This window comes from Tyto alba, unplaced genomic scaffold, assembly GCF_018691265.1.
Source record: "Tyto alba isolate M040663 unplaced genomic scaffold, T.alba_DEE_v4.0 Super-Scaffold_21, whole genome shotgun sequence".
In the NCBI taxonomy this organism is placed as follows: Eukaryota; Metazoa; Chordata; class Aves; order Strigiformes; family Tytonidae; genus Tyto; species Tyto alba.
The window spans coordinates 17526526-17543591 of record NW_024881295.1 but is presented as its reverse complement, the minus strand read 5'-3'; the positions used below and the strand labels follow the sequence as shown (position 1 = coordinate 17543591).

Here is a 17066-nt window from a genome sequence, read left to right as displayed (position 1 = left end):
AGACAGACAGACCTAAAAAGGTGGGAGGCGAGACCTCCCCTGCCAGGAAGGGAAAACAGCCTGGGAGGAGCAAGAAGAGTCTGCAGGGGGAATTTGCCCTGACTTCCTTTGGTCTCACTTCCCTCGGAGCTGAGATATCCTGAGGTGTAATGGAAAGGCCCAAGGGAAAAGCGAATGAAGCAACCACACAGTTGTGTTTGAAATCACCACAGCTGAGAAACAAGGACTTAGAACAGCTGTTTTCTTAGAACAAAGCAAAGCAAGTGTCTTTTTGCAGAAGTATCAGGTGTTGCTTGTGCAGCAGCACACTGCACACACTGTAAACAGGAGTTAAAAAAAAAAAAGTGGCTGTCTTCTGCTCCAAACAGGAATCTGACCCATCAGCTTCCTAGAATTGCCTTACTCAGCAAGAAAAAAAAAAAGGAAAAAAAAACCAAAAAACAACCTTTAAGTTGTGGATAGCTATTCTGTTGCTGTGTACTGTCTTCCATTATTTGTTATTTGCTCAATTTTGTGTATTCTCTATTTTTCCAAGATCTCTAAACCCTGGGGTGTGATTGTTCCAAGCGTATTCCTACTGGAAGCCAGGGGAAATCAGTGTTCCAGCCTTCAATTCCCTGTGCACACGTGCACATTCAGGTACATGGCGGGATCCTTTCAGAGAGCTACATTGAAGCTTTAGTATCTGATTCATAACCTGTCATCCATTCCCTTCTAACAAATGCAGCCTGCAAAAATACTGGAAATACAAAATGCCATTAAAGCACCATAAACATTGTGGAAAGCACACTCCTAAACTCCTTAATTCTTTGAAGAACACTTATAATCCAATTTTTCCTGCACCTACATTCCCTGCAGACGCAGTGAGTGATAGTCCAGGGATTAGGGCATCGGTGCCAGAATACATCAGCTTCTTTCCTCCTTCCCATTTGATAGGCACTCCAGACACACGTGGATTACCAGGGAAGTCTGTCCACCCCTCAGGGCAAACACTGGTTTCCCTCTGCCAGGCTACTCCTGTCTCCTTTCATACAACAGTAATCGTGAAAAACAGTAACCAGGACTGATGATTTGCCAACCTCGGTTACAAACTATAGAAAAGGCCATGGCAAGAGGCAACACCTGGAAAAACAAACAACCCAGCTGTGTTTAAGCCTTACCAGTATGGATACAAACCTGGATAACAGTTTGCAGCTGCACCAGTAGATCACCACCTTCAAGCAACAGGTGAAGAACAGAAGTAGCATGCACTCACCTGGGGGCCCATCAGCAAGAGGCAGGGTTGCTACCAGACAATTCCACTACTTCTTTACCAGGTGTTCTCACACACTGGTGCCATGCAATTTTCTCTTCCAAGAATGCTTCTAGGCAAAGCTAAGGCATTTAGCTCCTGCCTCCCCTCCTAAAAGACTATCAGGAAAGCTGACAAGGATATAATGGGATCCAACACCATCAATTCACTGATGATATCTCAATTTTGATCTTTACAGTATTTCGCTCTGATACCATTGCAGGGGCACATACAAGACCCATCTAACTAACTTTTCAGCTGTATAAAGGGAAAAGTTAAACCACTAGCTGACAGAAGTAAACAGAATGTGCTGCTCATCTCACATCCCACTAAAATCTGAGCTATTTCTCAATTTCATAATTTGGATTTGTGTAGGCTCCACTGCTATTATAGAACAGCAGTAGCAAATACCTTACTTCTCCGGGGAGCAACACAGTGTGCCCATTGCCTGGTGGGTGACTCGAGCACGACTGAGCACAGACAGCATCAACCCGGACACGCTGCAGCAGCTGGATCTGCTGGCACATCACCCATCCATTAAAAGCAGGTGCCAGGCCTGGCCAGTGACATCAACCACCTCAGGACCTGCATGTTCAGCCACGGCTGCTCCCTTCAGATATTAATACCCACAGCAGTTCCCTCTGATACTTGGCTTTAAATGACTTTTCTTTTTGGGGAGGGGGAGGGTGGTGGTGGTGCTGTGTGTGTGAGGTGAGACGCCGACTGCCAAAAACTGGCCTCTCAAAAGCCTCCAGTTGAGACACAACGCCCCATCTAGGATTAAAACTATTGACTGCAGCTGGGTTTTTGTTTCAAAGGCACACACAGCATGTCTCCTTAACAAATATTTCTGGTTTTCAATAAATCCTTACTTTGATTGCCTTTACCTTGCAACTTAACATTCATTTGTACCGAGCCATCTCATTACATAAGGCTCAATGCTCTCAATGTCTTGCTGTGCAGTTTCCAGCAGTCCTACGCATTTATCACCCTCCCAAAGCCAGCACGGCTAGAATTTCGATAAGGGCTGGATTTATTGCATCTCCCCGCTGCCTGGAGTGCTCCAAGCAGAGTTCCTGTTTGGTTCAGGCTGGCTGACCAAACACATTCTTAGTGACCACAGCTGGAGAGGATTTGAAGGAGTTCCCCTGCTTTTCATTTCCATCTAACTCAAGGAAGCCTCAAATCTTGCTTTTAGCAGACGACAGTTCTCAACTTCTTACAAGGGCATTAACAGCGATTTCAGGAATGATTTCAATAAACTTTTCCCACCCTTTTAAAAATCTTTCATTTCTAACATACGACTACTAGTATACAGTGGTTCTACTCCATCAGTCATTATTTTTAAAGGTATGGAACATGTACCTAGAACGACAGCAAGGCATGTCTGATGAGCAACTGAGTCTCTCAGTACTTTTTGCTTTACTTTGCTGTAACTCTGTGTTGCACTTATGCAAGTAACTCATTAGAACACCACAAAATAAAGGTGATGGCTATCCTTGGACAGCCACCTAGTAAACAGCCTACTGTTGCATGAACAAGGCTATAGACTTTCATTTCTCCTAGATCAGATGTCCCTGTTCATGCTCAGTTGTATTATGCCTTTCTTCCAGTGTGAAGAACTGTGTACAAAAGGACCACACATCAGTAACACTGACTTCAACCAGACCAGCTTGGACTTATATCTAAGTGTATGCGACTGGGATAACTGCTCACTAGCCCACATACAGTTTAGATATGAGCAGTGCTTGAAGAACCTTGGTTCTGCCATTTTTAGTTTTCCATGTGTCTTACAAACAGCAATTCAAATAGGTTGGTTTTTTACTTCAAGTCTTATACGCCACAGTGATGAACAGAGCCTACGAAAATGTCTGTATGGAAGATCACTTTCTTGATGGATTGTGAGGAATGCTTCCACATGCCATGCCCATTCAACAAAGAGGAGGAAACAAGGAGGCTACAGGGAACTACAGGACAGCTAGCCTCACCCCGATCCCTGGAAAAACTACAGAACAAATCCTCCTCAAAGCCACATCCAGATCCATGAGGCATAAGGTGACTGGGAACGGTCACCACTATAATCTCAGCCCAATCTGATTGCCTTCTGTGACGAGCCCTGTGGACAGGGGTAGAGCAGTAGATGTTTAGACTTACAGCAAAAACAGAGAAGAGATGGACAACCTTCAATGGGGGTGGAAAACAGCGTGGACTGCTGTGCTCAGATTTTAGTAGTCAACAATTTGAAATCTAGGAGGTGGCCAGCTGCACATGGGGTGGTACTGGAGACTACTGTTTTATGTCTTACCCAGCTGGGTGGTGGGATAGAACACACTTAATTTTGCAGATGACACTGAACTGAATGTTGGTGGAGGACAGGAGCAGGACAACCCAGAAGATGGGAGGAGAAAGCTACCATTCAGTTGGATCTTGACTAGCTGGAATGACGTGCTGATGGCAAGTCAAACTCATCAGTCCTGCACCTGAGAAATAATAAACCAAGGGACCTGGGGCTCACAGTGGACACAATAAATAGGGGTCAGCAGTGTGCCCCCTTGAGGCTAGAAAGGCCAATCCTGTACCAGGCTGCATAGAAAAAGGATGGCCAGCAGGTTAAAGGAAGTTACTTTCCCCCTGTATTTAATTAACACTGGTAAGCTTCATTTGGAGTAACATAGCCAGTTTGGGGCTTCTCAGTACAAAACCAGACATTGACAAACATGCAATGAGTCCATCTGAGGACCACCAAGATTGTTAGGAGGCTGCAGCTCATGACATGGCTCAAGGGAGGCTGAGCTGGGTTTGTTCAGCTTGGAAATTAAAGCTGCAGGACCTGCAGTCTTCAACTACCTCTCGGATGGTTAGAGAAAACATGGAGCCAGACTCCTCGAGAGGTAACAGGCAAACTACCACAAGTGAGTCTTTGACTGTACATTAGACAGAAGTTTGCACTGAAGATGCTACAAAACCAGAACAGGAAACCAGAGTGGTTGTCAGATGCCCATCGTGGAAATACTCACAACTTGATTGGGCACAGCCCTGAAAAACTTGACCTGCTTTCGAAGTCTGCCCTATTTTGGTCAGGAGGTTGACCCAGATGACCTCCAGAAGTCCCTCCAACCTAAGTTACTCTATGATCTTAAAAAAAAACCCAAAACGTCAATGTAAGCTGCAGTGTAGCTAATGACATACACAGACATCCGTTTGTTATCTTATGCTGTGTGACTATATTCCAATCCCTCAAGATAATTACCATAATATCATCAGTTTTACCTTAAGTCCTCGTTATCAAATAGTCCAGGCTACACAAGCATTCAGCTACAAATGATCTGTCAAAAGCATAAATCCTAAAAGTAACGGTACTGAAGTTCAGGAGTGATCTTTATCTCTATGCAAGTGAAGCTGCCCAATTCCAGGCTCTTTTTTTTTTTTTTTTTTAAGAACCAAAGCTTGAAACCACACGATTTGGATAAAATATACAACTCAAGTTCTGGCCATTTTTAGTTCCTTGCAACAACCCAGGTCATTTCTTTGACTTTTTGTGTCAGATACATGAAGAGAAGTAACATGAACAGTGGCTAGTATCCTTTGTAGGTATAGCATTAAAACATGTACCTTTCTAGATAGACATAAGCTAAGATTTTGTGTGTACAGAGATTTTGTCCACAAAGCATGAGAGATTTTTTTCCTACAGCCGTAGCAGACCTTTGGCTTGCTGCTTTGCATAAGTTTCCATAAAAATTCAAAACCCTAAGATCTGGAGACAAGAGCACAGCTGTAGCTTTAGGTTTTTTAACCACTAACTACATATCTACAGATTTTTCCAAAAGTTAACATTTATTCATAAGTTCATACTATCAGCAATCCGTTGATAGGAATTCCACTCCTTAAAAATAAGCTTAAACAGTAAGATGTAAAGCTAATAATGATCTTCAGTTTATGAACACCTTACCCAAAAGCAGATGAGACATCCATAACTAGAAGTGTGGCAACCTCCTCGCAACAGTGTAATAAAGAGCCTCTCCATGTGATAATATGAAAAACAGCTACTAAAAATGTGACCTTTTGCACATTTGCACATTCATTTGTTTTACTCTTTTCAATGCTTGTTACAAGCAGAATGATTGACCATTGCATCATATAGCTGTTTGTTTCCTTCTTGTTGTAACTAGTGCTGCTGTTAACATTTTCCACCACACTTTCTACTCAGAGAAACAGGAACATTCAATGCAGATTTACTAAAAGATCTCTTTTCCAGTTGATGGTAATTACATACAACAATGACTTTATCGCGACAGAGAATGCAGGAATGGTTAAAAGGATATGCTCAGTGGCTAGCTGGACACACTAACCATATTTTCCCTGTTGTGTCACGGATTCTAGGAGTCAGGAAAGAATACAGAACACTGGGATTCTTTAAGAAATCTTGTACTAGTCTACTTCTGGAACGATTAAAACATCTGTGACAGATAGTCTATCCACTCCATATAGGGAAACATTTATGTAGTACCATCAGTTAAAGCTTGAAGGAAAGTAACATCTGTTTAAACCAGTTTACCAAAACTAAGCATACATTAAGAAAAAATGTAACTGGAGGCAAAAAGAGGGTATGTCTAACTATAGCGTAGACTCCTTCATAAATAAGTAAACAAATAATACTCTTAAGTTTGCCAGGGTGCCCGTTCAGCCACATGCTTAACCACAGCTTGCTTTTACCACCATATCAGTCTTTAAGGAGCAGGAATTAAAAGTCTGTGCCTGATCTGCACTCAAAGCTCCCAAGACCCTGTATCTTCTGCCCTCCATCTTAGTTGTTTTTCTTGTGCACATCTTCCTTTTCCCAGGTAGGAGGCACAAATAAAACAAACCGATAAAGTTCTTCTACCTGAGCTGAATTTTTTCTTTTTTGGATGGATAATTCTGCCAGATAAATAAACTTCCAAATATCAGAGAACAAGAGAAGGGACACAGAACAGTCAAGACAGAACACTTTTGTTTTTGTCAATATTTCTTTAAATCCCAATCCAGCTCCTAGTAAGACTGGACACTACTTACAACACTCCTAGAACTGCAGAAGAATGGAAACACAATAGGGAGCGAGTGGAGAGGGGGACAAGACAGCCCAGTGGCTGGCTTCAGACATTCACATACACAAAGCCAGCATCCACTGGAGTCATTAAGGCCCAGATGCCCCACTAATAGGAACAAACCCAAACACAAAGGTAGCACATGAAATGTATTTACCTATTTAAACACAGGCAGCTGGTCAAGCTAGAATGGGGAAGGTAACTGCTAATTCCTTGTACTACAAGGAAGGAATGGAGTAAAAAAACCCAAGCCCACGGGCAGGTTTTTGCTTTGTGAACCTCTGTCTGTGCTGCTGGTTAACAGTGGTAAGTATAAAAAAATCAAAGAAAAATAATCTATTTATAGAACAAGTCAGTAGTCTGAGACATTTAGAAAAAAAGTAAAAACAAGTCCTTCTTTAAAAATGGATTTACTAAAACAACTGTCGCCCAGGATGACCCCAAGCCCTCTGGTCCTCTGGCAAAGCCAGGGGCTACTTCAAACAAGAACTGTTGCTGATTGTACACTGGTACACATCCAGCAAAGCCAGCAGGGAAGGGGATTTGCGCTGCCAACAGTATCTGCAGACTGCTTGCTGGTATCGCTTGAGGCCATGCCCGTAGCCTGGTGATACTGGAAATAGTTGTGAGTGAAACTTTTCACAGAAGCACATGTCAGTGTAACCTCTGAGGTAAGTGGGCTGTCTTCTTTCCTTCCCATCCCTGGGTACAGATCACAGAAGCTGGTGCCCTGGGTGCTGTACCTCCTTGCCAGCTCCATCCTGCGTGAGACAACTTTAATGTGCAGGAGTGCAGAATTCTAAGCAAAGACTAGAACAGGAGAGGGCACCCCTGTGGAAAGGGAAGCACTCTGCACTTCCCATGCTCTGGTCTAGCTAGACATCTTCATCAATGTTTTCTGGCCCTCCTCACGACAGGAAGATCAGCTGTTCCCCACTAAGGAAAAAGCTTTGCCTAGTGGAGTAGAGTTGGGTTTCTTTTTTGGTAAACAGAACCTTTGCTGATTTCTGAGATCATGAGTTCCTCTGCCCTTTAGCTACAAAAGAGAAATTAGAAGAAATTAATCCACTTGCTCCCATCCTTATAGTGTAGTGTTAGCTGACTGGATATGGAGGCAACTTAACTCTCCCAAGACATTGCCCTACTCACTGGGTTGGCGTGGGGAGACAAAAGACAACTTCCAAAGTCACCTTCTCAGGGTAACCTGGTAGGCCTAAAAGCTCCAGCCTATGCCCACCAATTCCAGGCCAGCTCCACTGCCAGCATGTACTTCTAACACCCTGAAGTGTCTAATCTAACAGCCTCGGGTTTGCTCAGTCTCTAAGAGCAACAGCCACACTCAAAGATGGAAACACTCAAGTCAAAAAGCACTGGCTGGAGCTCCTAATCAGGCGATGTCTGCATAGATGAGTTGGTACCACTGTGCCTTGACGTCCCCACTGTATGAAGGAAGCCAGCTGTAAGGAAGGGACCAACTCTGCTGCAGGTCTGTACATCCTTGGAAGTGAAGCTCAGTGGCTACGTTAGCTTCAAGCCCTCTCTCTCTGTAGGGTTTCAGTGGTCCATTTCTCAACAAGCTCCAGGCATCGAGTAGTTGCTAACTCGTCTCCTTAAGATCTTCCATTGGTAGTTTGTAGCTCAATAAGAAAGGAGGAGGTGGTGCATGAGCAGGGCTACTTGGTCCCTGCATTGGCTTCTTTGCACAGTTTATACAGATGTAATCCTCATTCTCAGCCATTTCTGGAGAGACACCAACACAAATTTGATGAAACCACTCATCGCAGCCACCGTCACACTGAACCCAGTCTACCTGCAAGAGATCAGATCAGCGAGACATAGCATGTTACAAGGGAAGACAGACAGGCAAAGTTTTCCTGCAGAAAATACCTTCTATTAAACCCATCTGATACACCTAGAACACAAAAGCTTTTGGGCACAATTAACACTACTACATTATTAATGCTCCTCCAAATTAAGCTTCTACAGAGCTTGTTTAAACAAGCTGATTCAGTTTAATAAAAAAAATAAACACTCTTCCAACAAACCTTGCCTCTCTTGCACCCTTAGACCACAACAATACAAGCACACATTGCTACTATTGAGGAAGATGACACTCAGCTCTCCTCAGATGAAAGACAGGTATTCTAGAACATATTTGGAACAGGAGCAGGGCTCAGTGACAGTTACTTCAGCATAAGCGAGTCTCTACAAATACCCATCCTGAATTACATATATCCCCTTAGACTGCATTATCAAATGGTAGCTTTTGCAACTTCAAAATTACAGAAAACAAAAAGGACTTGATTACAGCTTTGGGCTAAAAAAAAAGCCACATGACATCAGCAGCTTTAACACTTTTCTACCATCTACATATTGGGTATACAGCTGGCCACCAAATGCCAAAAAAATGCACACAAACCGTAACTCCAAAGTGTCAGAGCATTTAAGCTAAAATGTTTCAGAAACTTGGAGCTGAACTTGCTACAGAACAATTAGGAAAAGGCATAAAAAGTAAATTAAGACTCAGGAAGTAAAAAAGACAGATTATTAGATTTCTGTAGTTCCCCAAGTAAAAGCACATGTTAATTTGAGTCAGTGGGCTGACACTGAGATCTGCAGGATGAGGAACACCGACACTTAATTTTAATGGCATGTACTGGTACAGCTATAAAACTTGTTATTGATGTAGTTCTGCTTTCACCTTTACAGGGGAATGTGAAAATGAAAATATATTAGAAAAATTAACAGCAGTGGTAATCTACCTAAAATCAAGAAACATTATCAGCTGAAGATTTTGCTTCAGTTTGTAGGAAAACTACTCCTGAACAATTTTTTTGAAGTGACCAGTAACAGACACTAACAACTGCTGCTTCACTTACATTCATGTATCTGCCATATTCAAGAGGTGAATGCCACACAGGTCAAATGTACAAAAATACATCCAACCTTACGGCAAGACAATCATTCCATTAAAAGCTTCAATTATACAATCAGGAATTTTACTCAGTTTCATTTAAGGCAGTTTGACAAATTTAGTACAACCTTCTTTATAATATGAACTTGAAGGCACTCAACTCCTCCCTGTTGCAATCTCAATTTCTGTAAAAATGTACCACTATAAGCTAATTATCACCTGTGAAATAAAAAGAATGGTGGTACAAAGAGTATAATCTTTTGATAGATTGAGTGTAATTTCTAACCTTGGTCTAAGTTTAAGACTTAAAAACTGGTCTTTTAGCTGGTCTTTTTATGTGTTCAAACGAACACTTGAGTTCCATGTTTCAATTCTGCAAAACAAGAAATAAGTTCTCTGTATTTGTACTTGTCACTATTCTCTCTTGTGCAAGCTAGTGCAGTATAGTGTCTATTCCACAGTTACTGGGAGTGGGTTTTTTTTCCTCTTTCTAAAAAGCACAAAAAAAGCATTCTGACCAAAAAAGTTTTTGATCATCAATTAGGCTGTGTTAAAAGCTGACAACCAGGACAGGCGATACCACAGAGAGGCAGATCAAGTTTCTTCTGTAATAAGATAATCAGTGATTTTAGACCTGATTAGGTATCTCCAACAAGAAAAGTGAAGCACTGCAGTTGTAGATCCCTCAGACTGCAGCATCACTGTTTACAGACTGTATGCAAGAAATACAGAAAATTTAGTTCATTTAGGAACATTGCACATCCTACTTCAGCTCAGAAACACACTGAAGTCAGGAATATTTCTAGCTGAGTCAAAGAATTTATCCTTTGAATTAGCCAATATGTGTTGCACGTAGCCAGCAAAAAATTACAGTTTGAAGAGATTAAACTTCCCAACCAAGACAGAGCACTTTTTCCCAGGTGATTCTGATTTTCCATCATCTCCTGTTTTAAAGTACCTAAGAGAATAAGGAAGTGCTATAATTTTATCTACTATATCTGTGTACCTACCCAAGTACTACTCAACCCTCTTATTTCTAATCATACCACTTTCGTTCCTCATACTGTTCAACTTAATAATTAAATTGCACTAGGGTTTTTGACTTTGTATGGAATTGCCTATGACAGAACTATGACACAACTCACTTTGTCCTTGCAGGGCCTCTGGCAGTTCTGTGCAGCGCACACAGCGTTCTCATCATCTGACTCCTCTGCTCCTGACCAGTCGTACTTGGAAGGAATATCTAGAACCTTCTTCTCTCTTTTTTTCTCTGTGCTCTCCTTTGCTAGTTCCACCTTTGTGACAACTGCCTTCTCTCGCTTCTTCTTCCGCTCCTCTTCCTTAGCCAGTTTCTTTGCCAGCTTGTTCAGCTCCTTTGTCTTATCCATGGTGAGTTTTAGCTTCTTCTTCTTGGGTTTTTCCAGTTTTTTCAGCTCTTTAGATTTTTGCTTCATATCGCCAAAGAACTGCTCTGCTCTCTCTAGCTTTCGTTTCCGCTTTCTCTCAGAAGAATCTCTCCCTCTCATTTTCAGTGGTTTCTCATCCATGCTGTCATCCTTCATAGAAAGGGCAAAAAGAGATTTTTTTCAAACGCAAATTTCCATATACTGCAAAGCTGTGGTTTGAGAGATGTACTTACCTCCACCATTACCCTGACACAATATGAAGAAACCTATTCAACAACATTCCATTACAAATTCTAAACAAAAAGGGGCTCAACTTGATTTTCACCATACTAAAAAAAAAAAAAAAAATCTTAAGTGTATCAACTATGTCAAAGTACAACAAAAAATGTCCAGTGGAAACAGTAAATCATCAGCAAGGGTAAGGAGGCAGAATAAGTAATAATTACAACTCCCTTCTCACATTGCTTTTTATTAAAAGTTGAGAAGATTGATCATTTATTAGATGGCTCTTGATTATTTTTCATCCTAGGTCAGTCTTGCTTGTAATTATATTTGAGAGAAAGCAGTTGCTATTCTGGAGATTAAGAGCAATTGGTGAATTCTTAAAATGTATCAACTCAAGCAAGGGAAGGAAAGTAACAGATCCATTATTTGAATAGCTTCCAAACTGGCACACATTGTAAATATCCTGGCGTCATCAACAACTCTTAAATAGCAGATTCAGATCAGAAGTGAGCCTTAAAATTGGCAAACTGTCACTGCAGGTAGCATCCACAGTGACAAGTCCTATTTATAGCTGAAAGATTCACACATACAGCTCCTTTGTACAAATAGGACTGACTCAGTTTCAGTCAATACAGCCATATACTTTAACCTTAATCATTATTACTAGAATAATGATATGCTGTAGGACAGTAAAGAAATACTCTGTTTACTTGTACGTTACTTAATATAGCTACTCCACCCAAAACCAAATCCTCTGAAGATTATTTTACACAAGTCTACCTATTTTGCACGTAAATAGACATAGGAAGGTATTCAATTCAAAATGAGTAGTTCCAGTCAAACAAGTATTCATTCATAAGGGATAACAAGAAAATGTCGTACGAAATACACCCTCTTACCCCACCTCCTCTGAAAAAAAAGCTGTGCTTAGCTACCACTGTAGCACAGTATTTAGAAATTGCTATTCCCTGGCATTCAAGCTGTTCTTTAATCAATTCCATGCCAAAACCATTACATTAAAAGAACATTAAAGCTTGTGAAGTACTTGGGTCAAAACATAGTAAAGCAGTACTTCTTCGGAGGCAGGGTCTGCTTTATACTGCTGTCCTAATGGCAGTTTGGCAACACTTTGACTTATCCATTGTATATGGATGGCACACAGAAAACAAGACAACTGATTAATACGTTCATCTACCCTCCCTCTTCACAGCATGTAACCTTCCATCTCATATTACTGTACACTACCAAAAAGTCAAGAAAGAACCACCTTCAGTATATTTCCTGGGCAGTTCAGTAACCCAAAAAGGAATCATACACTGCGTAACTACACATGGTCAAACTGATCCCTAACTTCTGCTGACAGATGATAAAGGGTGGGTTCAAGTACTGCTCTTCAACACAAGAGTTTACCTTCTCTTCCAGTACACCCCCCTCATTCACACATACCACTTACCCACTGCATGAATGAGGCTAAGTGATTTGGACTAGACCTCAGAATCAGCAGATAAGTCTGCCTCAAACATTGTCAGCTGAGCAGTGATCAGCGCATCTCCAAACTATGTTTTATTAAACGAAGTGTTCTTTTTCCAATAGGAACAAAAATTCAGCAATATACAAGTATCGAGTTATATAAGCTAAGTGTAGACTTTTCATCTTCCTAAATGTTTCTTGTAATTCTTCTGCAGATCAGTTTTGATTCCAAGAATAATCAAGAATAGTGTTTCCTTCCCTAACCTTGTATTTTCTAAAATAAGGTTTGCATATGGAACTGCCTGAGAAAACTGTTCTAAATATGGTTACTTGTGGAGGACAGTGCTACGGCATGAATGATCAAAAACTGAATTTTTGGATCTCTTATTCTGTTATTTTCTGGAATCTACTATTCCCCAGTTGAAATGCAGACATGTCAAACAACTAAGGACTCAACTACCCAATATCTTAAAAAAAAAAAAAAAAACAAACCCACACCAAAACAATGTGGGTTGCTTTGGTTTGTTTTTTTTTTTCTTGTTGTTTGTTTGGGGTTTTTTTTGTTGTTGGGTTTTTTTCCCCTATACCAGAATATTTCTTCAAGTTCCATACCTCCATGACATGAAGGAACCTGTCCTCAGAGGGTGGATGAGTAGCTTGTAAAATCCTCCAGATGTGCTGAGTCTCATCCAATGATACCTCTAGTAGATCTCCTACCATCATTAGATCTTCCAGCTGAGCTTTCGCTCCAGGTGACAGCTCCAATACAGGGGGTTCCAAACTGCGAGGTACCAGTGGACTCTTCCGAGGCTGCTTCCTTGGAGTGCTAGAACCTTTCAGACAGAAGGCAAGTCACATAATGATAAAAGGAAGAGGTCAAAACCAAAAGAAATGACTTTTTACAACAATCTAAGGACAGAGACAATCCCAAACAAAAACCACTGACACAGGTTTATATATCAGACATCAGTAAATCAGCTGCAATGTAACTCTACCATACCTTCTTACAAACAACGTATCCTCTACCTCTTGCACAGGTAGCACAGTTGTTCCTCCTTACTGACTGCCCATCCCAGCTATATGTTCAACGTTATCTCCATGTATACAAAAGTAAATACCTTGAGAGCAGCTTTTAGAAGCAGATGAATATGCATGTTCGGCACAGAATGAGGGAGCAGTCCACATGTGCGTCACCACTTCCTCTGATTTAATGGGGATTTCCTCATCACAAAACAAATTGGGCTCCAAGCTGCTAGAAGATTTTACACTGGCATTGTCCTGAAAAAGACCCACAGAAAACATGTAGCATCTGGATCCAGAAAATACTAGTTTAACGTAAATTCTAAGACTGGTGAGTCTGCAGTTTCCTAAAACCCTACTCTGAAGCACCCCACCAGAGACCAAGACCACGTGCAACAGGTACAAGTTACATCTCTACTTAAATAGTGGATGAACACAGCAACTGTGGAGACAGGTCAATAGATTTACAGCTAGTGCATGAGAAACACTGGACAATTCTCCTCACTCAGCAGTTCCTCAAGTATGGTCTTCAGAAGACAACATAACAGGAAGAGGCTTACTCAGCCTACGTCATTCTTTTTTCCTTGAAATATTTGACTGCAAGACCATAAAAACTGGCATCTTTAGTAAAGTAGGGGTATGTTGAGTAAATAACAGTTACTATAAAAATAGATGATTAGAGATCTTACAGGTGAGGAAAATCCAGGGTATTCCAGCACAGTAAATATCAACATAAACGCCAAGCAATCAAAGGTTGCCCTGGAATCAGGACTTCTATGGCAGTCTTAAAATGAAGACTTGTGATGAAACTGGCCAACAGGTTAAACATACTAGCATGTCATGTAAGACTGAAATCTTTCAGAAAACAGTAAAAAAAAGAATCCGGCTTAAAAGAAGAGAAAGGCTGTAGAGCAGTTATTGACAATATTTACCTGAAGATTAGCTGTGTGGGTCCCAAAATGGCCAACTCAGGAAAATGTACCACCCAGACACTGTCATTTCATGACATAAAAAGGGAGTTTAAGAATGGTAATCTCTCTCTGGCTTTCAGTTACACTCTTAAAAGGAAGTGAATTGCACTCTAATGATTTCAGTACAGAGCTACAAGTGGGAAATTCAGATTTAAATTGCCCAGATGAAAAGGTAGAATATATTCAGAAAGAGGAAGATATTTCTCCCTACATATTAAAGTACAGATATCTCGTACAGTATCTGGCTATCATATACTGAGGAAAGTTCAGGGCCAATAGGGAAATTAATAAAAAGTGACCACCATTTGGTGGCCACAGGCAACACAGGGACAAAGGAGTGAGAAAAGATACATGAGGAAAAAAAAAATTAATGCAACTAAAGGTGAGAAAATTTTACAATAAATTTGAACAGTGAATCAGTCTGCTTGGACTAAATCATAAACCAAGTCTAGCTACTGAACCCATAATGAAGTATTTGCTGGCAAGAATCATGTTTTTAATTAGAAGGAAGCACAATATAATCAAACAAGCCTTTTCACATGTGTTTTTGTAAGCACTGCTGTACTTCAGACATCCAAGCCCATGGTTTTGGAAGTAGTCTACGGACCATTAGGGGATCCAAGGATTACTTCTACAATGTCCACAAGAAGTTAAGAGCAAATTCATACATGATGCATTATAACCTATATACAATTTTAACACATCACTCCCCTGGAAAACATGTATAGATCATAGACTGAAAAAACCCAACCCTTGAAAGCCAGCAGTATAACAATTATTAAACTCTGAGCAACTTTGCTATTTCTTTTGAACTTTGCTGTTTCTAGTTTAGATCTGAAGAATTTGGTTGCCTGAAAATTTATTTTCCATTTCAACCATGTTATCTGACCTAACAAAAGACATTTCTGGTTGCTATCAGCTTTGCTTCCACAGATTTTTACTTTCAGGGTTTCACAATTAGAAGTAGTGATGGACATCCAAATCAAAAGGGTTAAGTAACAAATTTTGAAATCATGACAACAGAATCATTAGACAAATTAAATTACACACTCCTGTGAACCCCTCAGATCCTGACAAGCATATGCCATCTTTGTTGACATGCTTTCTCACAGTCTCAGAAAATGACACATCTTTCAGAAATGTCTTATTATGACTCTTGATGCAAAGAACAGTTTGGAAATATATATATTTTTAATATAAAATTAATTTAATTAAAAGCTGTAACATCCACTTGCAATGTATTCTTGTTGACATTTCACAAGGGACTGTAAGACAAATGTCTGTATTTGCATAAATCTGCTTAGAAACTAAATATTAGAAGTAAGAGATAGGGGAAAATCATATCTGGAAACCTTGCTGTCCTTTTATAAACCAGAAAATCTGCCTTAGAAGAATTTATGTGACCACACTGTCTTTTAAGTTAGCATCTTTTAAAGTACATATAACACTATCACTAAAAAGGAAACACTGCAGAAGAAGAAACAGTGGTATTGCTTTTGCCTCTACATATATCAGAAGGACATTTCATAAGTTCTGAAGTGCACTAAAAACACCTGGCTATCTCTGCAACTGCCTTTCCTCATGACAGTTCCTTAATTAAAGTATTTTTAAAATTTAACTGCAGCTACAATTTCTGAACTGAATCCAGACACTAACTTTACAACATGATCCACACGTCTGAGTATTTCCACACATCAAAAATTAAACAGATGTACCTCTTATATGAGGAACTCCTTTATAAGGAAACTTGAAATAAGCTCTGGCATCAGGAAATTTGTTACAAAACATGCAGTTTTCAGACACAATTTTTTTTTTTGCTGTAGCAAAAACTGTTGAAAAACTCCCCATATAGACACTTACTCATATTTATGATTCATGGTATCTCTGAATGAGGCATAAAGACAACATTCATCCTCCATGGTATTATAAACACAAATCCCTCAAGAAGTGTATCTTTTTTCCTTAGCACTAAAAAGCATTTTTGAAACTCAATCATATGACATTTGGAAATTTTGAATAAAAACATTCCAAAACTTCCTAATAGTCCAGAGCTGAGACATTCAGATAAAAATCAAGAAGTACCTCTTCTGCAACAGGAGCCTGGGCAGAATGTACAGAGATAAAATATTCTGAATTAAATTGAATTAATAAAAACAGATGTTCTGGATTAATTCCATGTAGACACGCCACACTGGACTGCTTACCTTTATGTCATAGCCATATGTCTCTCTTATGTCTTCATCAGAGTCTGTCTCTTCATCATCATAATCCAAAGTCTGCCGTGGGGATGAGGACACACTCCCTATCACTCTGTTAAAGGCTGATTGCTGGAAACTAGTCAAGTGTCCCTAAAAGAAGAATGGAAGATGGGAATGGAACAACAAAATCTTCAGAAAAAAAAAAAAAATCTACAAAAAAGCTGAGTTACTGACAAAGAAAACAGTGGTTCTTTTGGCCTGAGAATAACTGCCTGGACAGTGACCGAAAAGCCTAGTTACAGCAAGATGCGAATTAAAATAGGGAAATATCAAAGGAAAAGGTTCTATTACATTTTATTTCCATGTTTATGAGTAATAGTGACTAGGAAAGATCTAGATACTGCTGTTCAGTGCCACCAAATATTACAGCCTGTGGTTGTATAACCTTCTTCACCACAGCATCACCTGATTACTGGTCTCAATCCCA

At 40.2% G+C, this 17066-nt stretch overlaps 1 protein-coding gene across 1 annotated transcript in view; it reads right to left on the bottom strand.

Annotated features, from left to right (window-relative positions):
• Positions 1-5106: 5106 nt before the first annotated feature.
• Positions 5107-17066, bottom strand: part of KDM5A (lysine demethylase 5A) — a 50569-nt gene continuing 38609 nt past the window's right edge. Inside the window, exons 24-28 of the mRNA XM_042795174.1 lie at positions 16586-16729; positions 13509-13668; positions 13003-13223; positions 10435-10845; positions 5107-8185 (exon numbers count right to left, since the gene is read on the bottom strand). Of these exons, the coding sequence (XP_042651108.1) occupies positions 7973-8185; positions 10435-10845; positions 13003-13223; positions 13509-13668; positions 16586-16729 (1149 nt within the window). The 3' untranslated portion in view covers positions 5107-7972. The remainder of the gene's footprint in view (positions 8186-10434; positions 10846-13002; positions 13224-13508; positions 13669-16585; positions 16730-17066) is intronic.